The sequence below is a fragment of the Gallinula chloropus genome (assembly GCF_964237585.1).
Source record: "Gallinula chloropus genome assembly, chromosome: 25".
NCBI lineage: Eukaryota > Metazoa > Chordata > Aves > Gruiformes > Rallidae > Gallinula > Gallinula chloropus.
Genome location: NC_140110.1, coordinates 5,741,438 through 5,748,937, shown reverse-complemented (window position 1 = coordinate 5,748,937; position 7,500 = coordinate 5,741,438). Strand labels below are relative to the sequence as shown.

The 7,500-nt window shown below is 48.8% G+C and overlaps 1 protein-coding gene across 1 annotated transcript; it reads right to left on the bottom strand.

Moving 5' to 3' along the window:
- Positions 1-5,504: 5,504 nt before the first annotated feature.
- LOC311200917 (olfactory receptor 14A16-like) lies at positions 5,505-6,428 on the bottom strand (the record flags this gene model as incomplete). The annotated part of the gene is made up of 1 exon (XM_084275220.1): positions 5,505-6,428. The coding sequence occupies one exon, from the start codon at positions 6,426-6,428 to the stop codon at positions 5,505-5,507; it is 924 nt and encodes a 307-aa protein (XP_084131346.1).
- Between the last annotated feature and the right edge of the window lie 1,072 nt (positions 6,429-7,500).

Sequence of the window (7,500 nt, the reverse complement as noted above, 5' to 3'; positions counted from 1 at the left end):
CTTGAGAGGTTTCTTCCCTCTCCTCTTTGTAGCTGAAGTCTCTGGACTCACCAGAGACACCATGAGGCTCATTAACATCCAGAAAGCCCTTACAAGTATATCTCCTCAGGTAATTTTCTCTAAAAAATTAAGTCTTGTATAAGCAATTGGAGAGGTTTGAATTGGGTGATGAAAATTTTGAAGGAATTTCACAATGGAGGATTTTTTCATACAGAAAAAAAATTGTTTCTGTCATTTTTCAGTTCATGGAAGAGGTTTTAGCAGCATTCTACAGTGGATGTTTGTACAGAGGTCTCCTAAATAGTTCTGGACAGGCAGGAAAAGCAGTCTCTTGAGATCCAGCCCTGCATGGAGAACCTTGCTCTTCCCCAAGCCCAGCAGTTCCCTCCCTGCCCTCCTGGGACTCCCAACACTTTTCCTGGCATCATCTGTGCTCACAGGCACAGGCAGATTTCTCTGACAACAAACAGCAGTTCAACATGACACAGTTTAATAACCATGAAATCTCTCTCCTCAGCTGCTGTTACAGCCAAGCAGCGTGTGAAGGGGGTCAGCTTTACTGGTGCTCCCAGTGCACAACCTGGGGAGGTTTCAGGCCAGGGAGATCCTTCATCTCTTGCAACTTGTGCTTGGGTGCTCTTGCTCGGTAGTTAGAATTTTTGAACCTTTTTCTGGTAGAGCTGGAAAACTACCTCAGGCACAGTTAGTGGGAGAGCTGGGGATGTTTCAGGCCAGGAATATCTTCAAGCCTCCACTCCTTTTCTTTGGCACCTCTTGCTGGAGGTTCAGCAGTTTCCAAGGTTGTTGCTGGTAGATTGAAATATGACGTCAGGCACTCTTAGGACCGTTGCCTGGGCTAGGAATGCCCTGGCCCTCAAGGTTTCTTGTTGTGCTACTTTACTACCTGGGGAGGTTTCAGGCCACAAAACCTTTTCCAGACCTCACATCAATTTGTTTGGGAGCTGTTACTGGACATTTATCAGTTTCACAGGTGGATGCTTGTAGAGCCTGACAATGGAGTCAGGCAATCTTAGGACTGTTCCTTCACCTATGAAGGGGGGCCTGAGCCCCAAGGTTACTGGTGCTCTCTGCTGGCTCCCTGGGGAGATTTCCTGCCAGAAAATTCTTTCCTCCCTCACACCTTTTGTTTGGAGCTCTTACTGGACGTTTGGCATTTTTCAAAGTTGGATGCTTGTAGAGCCCAGCAAGGACATCACACACTCTTAGGACTGTTCTCTCAGCTATGAAAGCTCTGAGTCCTAAATTTACTGGGGCTGCTTTTGCTCCTCCTACCAGGGGAGGTTTCAAGCTTACAAGATATTTCAGCTCTCAAACCTTTTGTTTGGAAGTTATTGCTGGACGTTTAGCACTTCTTGACTGTGGACACTGGTAGAGCCAGAAAATGATGTCTGGTGTTACAGGACCATTCCCTTGGCTGGGAATTCCATTCGCCCCAAGGTTACCAGTGCTGCTTGTGGGCTACCTGGAGTGGTTTCAGCCCGGGAACATCGTTCAGCCTTCATAGATTTACTTGGGAGCTATTGCTGTATGTTTAGAAATATCAAAGGGGGAACCTAGTAGAACCCAAAAATGATGTGAGGCACTCAGGACCATTCTCTTGACTAGGAACGCCCTGACCCCCAAGGTTACTGGGCTGCTAGTGGGCTACCTGGGGGGATTTCAGTTCAGGATGCTTTTACAGCCCTTGTAACTTCTGTTTCTGACCTATAATAAAGGTGGGATATTCTTTCTGTCCCTCCTTTTGATATTGTACTTAAGGAATTAAAAAATAGAATCTATTAAAAACTGATAAAGTATTAAAAATAGAATCTCCCACACGTTGGATCTCGGGGGAACCACTGTGATGGAGGATAAAGAAAGAGCTGATGTACTTAATGCCTTTTTTTACCTCAATCAATAGCAGCATGGTCAGTTGTCTCCTGATACCAAGACCCCTGAGTGGAAAGATGGGGATGGGAGGTAGATGGAAGCCCCCATAATCCTAGGAGAATTGGTTACTGACCTGCCCAGCCACTTATATCTGCAGAAGTTGATGGGCTTGGATGGGATACACCCAAAAGCACTGGGGGGGGGGGGGGGGGGGGGGGTGGATTTGCTCATCAAGCTACTTTGCCTTATTAACCAGCAGTCCTGGCTGACCAGGGTGGTTCCACCTGACTGGAAGCTGGCACATGTGACACCCATCTACAAGAAGGGACAGAAGGAGGACCCAGGGAACTACAGGCCTGTCAGCCTGACCTGAGTGCTGGGGAAGGGAATGGAACTAATCATCTTGAGTACCATCATGCAGCACATGCAGGACACTCTGGCCATCAGGCCCTGTCAGCATGGGTTTAGGAAAGTCAGACTGTGCTTGACCAGACTTACCTCCTTCTATGACAAGGTGACCTGCTGCTTATTGGATGAGGGGAAGGCTCTGGATGTGTTCTACCTGGTGTCGGTAGATAGGGCCTGGCGGTTGGAAGATTTCGGGCTGTACGGAAAGTTAGGACCCCCCCCTCTCCTTAGGTAACCAATAGTAGGTAGCCAGTGAGGTAAGCGGATGGAAGTGACATCAGACCCCTGGGGTATAAAGCCCCGCGTCCCTCTCCAATAAACGCCATTTGCCGCCCACCACATCGGTGTCTGCGAGCTGATGGACCGTGCTGCCAGAGTGTGGCGCCGGTGCCGTTCCTGAACCAGGTCACCACGCCTAACAAAGGCAACAAGTGGCGCCGAAACCCGGGAAATTCGCCTGATTCGGGTGAATGGTGGCCGGAGAGGCGGGACCAGCCCGGCGGGGAGGACGCTCCCGGACCAACAAGGAGGATGGAAGCCCTTGTGAAGGTCGTATTGGGATTGTATAAGCAGTGGGGTATTGAGTGTCAGGTTAAAGATTTTACTCTCGCCGTTGTGAGACTTTTAAAAATCGGGGTCATTGACCAGCTGGTTGATATTCTCCACCCTGAGGTGTGGGATAAATGTACTAAAGCTTTGGCCGAGGAAATTATGTCCTCGGTTAGTGGGAAAACTCTGAAATCGTGGGGGAGGGTCGTGCAGGCACTCCGGAAAGCGATACAAGAGCAGGAAACTTGGAGGGTGGCAAAAGAACGTTTGTCGGTCATCCCAAAAATTGGGAATCGGGGCGGCCACACAAACTTTGCAGCCCCCAGACAGTGATAAGCCCGCTGATCCCAAAGATCGAGAGGGTGATATGCCTCGTAAAAGTTCATGTAAAGTACCATTGGTTTGTTTTCCCCCAGCCCCTGAACTACAAGGGACAGCAATATGACGTGATTTGGATTTTTGCAATTGGACACATTCAAATTGTTAATTAATGTCTGTCTAATGTTAACAGTTCTTACTGACTATTGCAAATGCAATTTGAAAATTGTTAATTGTTTGAATGTTTTGATTGTAGCTATTGAGCTATTGTGCACACACTTTTCCTTCCTCCTTAGTTTATCTCTATCCTCTATCTATCACGGAGTACCATCAATAAGATGGCAATGTTGAGCCACGGGGTGGTGTGACATACCGTGTCCCTCAACGAATGCCTGTACCAGAGGACTTATGTCTCAACATTGCTGAAATATTGCATTAAGATGCTTGTAAAGGGTTAAGGAAGACTTGCTAACAGGATGGCTTGAAGTGCCACAGTGGTGACCTCCCATAAACAATGCCTCACTTGAACGACTCTGCCTCACTGATAAAGAAGAAACATCAATTGGGACATTAAGTTTGAGTCTAACACCATATTTTAAGTAAATTACACACTCAAGGACTATGTGCTCTGTGGAAATAAAATGACTTCTTTGACAAGTTCCAGTATTCCCCCCTCTCCTTATCTGTTCATGAATTCCTTGCTTCTCTTGAATTGGTCACAAATGCAGGCAAAGCATCTCATTGTAACTAGTTCAAGCTCCCCCTTGTCCTTGCAGGTACACAAAACCTGCTGAAACCAAACTTGTAGTTTGGATCAGAGTCAAGGGGTAACTGAGTCTGCACAAGACAGAAGGTTACTTGCGGTGATGAAGAGGAGCCATCTGACTTCATCCCCATGACCCTCAGTGACCACCACCCAACAGCAGTGCACAGGCGCAGCTGGGAGGAGTTGATGGAAATCACCTCTTGGAACTCATTTTAATACGAAACAGGACAGGTTATGAATATGTACAGGTGTGTGTGGTCACCTAATGAATAAGTAACATTGAACTGTATATAACCAAGAACTGCCACGTTAGTGTGCACGTCCACAGTGGAGCAACCCCCCGGCACCCAGCGCTGAACCATGACAACCAGCAACTAATGGAACTCCCCACCCGACGTGAAGCCGATTCAGACTGATGGGACGCTTCAGCTCCGTGGTGGTAGATATTGCAATCTCTCTCTCTCTCTTTCTTACTGTCTCTCTCTCTCACTCTCTTTCTCACTCATCTCTCTTTCTTCCCGACCCCCCCTTCTCCTGCACACTTGTTGCAGGCCAAATAAAGTGACTTAAACCTTGACTGCGTTTTGAGTCTTAATTCTGTTCCCGAGAATTGTGAAGACCTCCTCACAATAAAGCACCAAACTGGACATCACTCAGGGGTTAAGCCCAGCCACCCCCAGCCACCCAGAGCAATCTGAGGTTGGTTGGAATTCAAGGGGGTTTAACCACTGCCAAAGCAGTCTATCTGGTGTAGATCGTGCCACTCCTGACTTGAACTTCTTGAGAGGTTTCTTCAGTCTTCTCTTTGTAGCTGAAGTCTCTGGACTCACCAGAGACACCATGGGGATCATCAATCATACAGAAAGCCCTTACAAGCATGTCTATTCCAGTCATTTACTTTAAAAACATTAAGACCTGCACAACTAATTGGAGAGGTTTTATTTGAGTGATGAAAATTTCAAAGGAGTTTCACAATGGAGGATTTTTTCATAGGAAAAAATGTTTCTGTCATATCTCTGATCATGGAAGAAAGTTCAGCAGCATGCTGCAATGGGGGCTGGTCCAGAGGTCTCCTAAGGAGATCTGGACAGGCAGGAAGAGAAGTCTCCTGAGATCCAACCCTGCATGGAGAACCTTGCTCTTCTTCAAGCACAGCAGCTCCCTCACTGGTATCCATGGACTTTTCCTGGAATCATTTGTGCTCGCAGACACTAAAAGAATTCTCCGACAACAAAGAGCAGTTAAACAATATCGAGTTTAATAACCATGGAAACTCTACTCAGCTGCCTGCTATGGCCAAGCAGCATGTGAAGTGGGTCAGCTTTCAGAGGAGATTCTCTCCCAGAACAGTTTCAATCAGATACATAAAAAGGTAACTTACCAACACATTGACCTTCAGTCAAAACAGTTCATTAGACTTCTGAGAGATGGGATATTTCAAACTCTCTGAAGCTGAAAGCAGAAACGGGTGAGATGAGTGGAGGTGAATAATCAAAGAGCAAGAAGAGGTGGAATCCTGTATAGAAAGTGAAGGCCAATGGTATGCAGAAGAAGATGAGCAGTTGGTTGCTACTCAGAAATATCCCTTCATCAGTTTCAACATGGAATCTTTGAGCTCCTGGTTCCTCATACTGTAGATGAGGGGGTTCACTGCTGGTGGAAACACTGAGTAAAGAAATGACAATACCAGGTCCAGAAATAGGGAGGAGATGGAGGGGGGCTTCAGGTTGCAGAACACACCAGTGCTGAGAAACAGGGAGACCACAGCCAGGTGAGGGAGGCAGGTGGAAAAGGCTTTGTGCCGTCCCTGCTGCGAGGGGATCCTCAGCACAGCCCTGAAGATCTGCACATAGGACACCACAATGAACACAAAACACCCAAGACATAAACAGACACTGAACACAAGGACTCCAGTTTCCCTGAGGTAGGCATCTGAGCAGGAGAGCTTGAGGATCGGGGGGATTTCACAGAAGAACTGGTCAACAGCATTGCCATGGCAGAGGGGGAGTGAAAATGTGTTGGCTGTGTGCAGCACAGCATGGAGAAACCCACTGGCCCAGGCAGCTGCTGCCATGTGGACACAAGCTCTGCTGCCCAGGAGGGTCCCGTAGTACAGGGGGTGGCAGATGGCAACGTAGCGGTCATAGGCCATGATGGTGAGAAGAAAGTACTCTGCTGAGAGCAAGACTTCAAAGAAGAAGAGTTGAGCCACACAACCTGTGTAGGAAATGGCCCTGGTGTCCCACAAGGAATTGGCCATGGATTTGGGAACTATGGTGGAGATGCAGCCAAGGTCAGTAAGAGAGAGGTTGAGGAGGAAGAAGTACATGGGGGTGTGGAGGTGGTGGTCACAGGCTATGGTGATGATGATGAGGCCATTGCCCAGGAGAGAAGCCAGGTAGATGCCCAGGAAGAGGCAGAAGTGCAGGAGCTGCAGCTCCCGTGTGTCTGCAAAGGGCAGGAGGAGGAACTGGCTGATGGAGCTGCTGTTGGACATCTGCTGCCATCAAGTGTGGGGACCTGTCCTAGGGGGTAGAGGCAGTGAGATTTAAGGGAAATGTTCTTTGATGAAAAATTCTTGACACTCTTAGGGAACACCCTGAGATTGAGTCTTTGCTTTGTGCTTTGGTTTTCTCCTGCCTGTACCTGAGGAGTGTTTCTTCTGTCAGAGCTCCCTGACATTGCTGCTGCAGTGCCAGTGAAACCTTCCCCTGAGTGCAGAGTGGGGAGAGCTGCTCTGTCCATCAGCCCTGCTCTCAGCTGCCCTGTGCTGGACGATCTCTGATCACAACATGGTGTTCCCTTTTCAACATCATTGTCTGCACAGTGTGGGATATCAGGGAGGTCCCAAATCCCGACTGCCAGGGCATTTCTGGGAGCAGCTCATTCTTTCTCCCTCCCTGACAATGTCTCTGCTGCCTGGAGCTGTCCCTACAGCTGCTTCTCTTTGCCCATGTCACCTCCTGCTCTGTGCTCACAAACCTCATCCCACCTGCCCTGTGCTCAGCTCTGCCCTGCAGACCCCTCCTGGCATCAGGGCACTGCCCGGGGAACCTCTGTGTGTGCAGGGCTCAGGAGATGCTCTGATGTGGACATTCTTGATGGGAGAAATAAGTTCTCATCTCCCACAGTGAGCACAGCCCACAGGAGAGGAAAAGTCAAAGCAAATACTCTGCCTGGCACAAAAATGCTTCCTTGATGTTGTTCCTCAAAGTCCCTTTGGAATGTCTCAAGGATCAGCTGGAGCTGAGACCAAAGCTGACCCAGGCAGCACTATCTTACTGCAGAAGGAACTTACGCTGCTCTTCCCTGGGTAACTCCTTCAATCCACAGGTCCTTCTATATCCCTGTGGAAAGTCCACAAGCCAGGCTGAGTGCTGACCCTGGCAGCAGCAAAGTCCCTGCCCCAGCACACAGACCCCAGGGGCACAGGAACCTTGCTCACAAGGACAGCCCTGGGCACCCCTGGGTGCTGCTTCCCACCTCTGCAACCGTGCCCAGGAGAAGACAGCTGTCCTGACCTGTCCCTCTGATGGGGCAGAAGGGCATCCCTTCCAGGCAGCACTTTC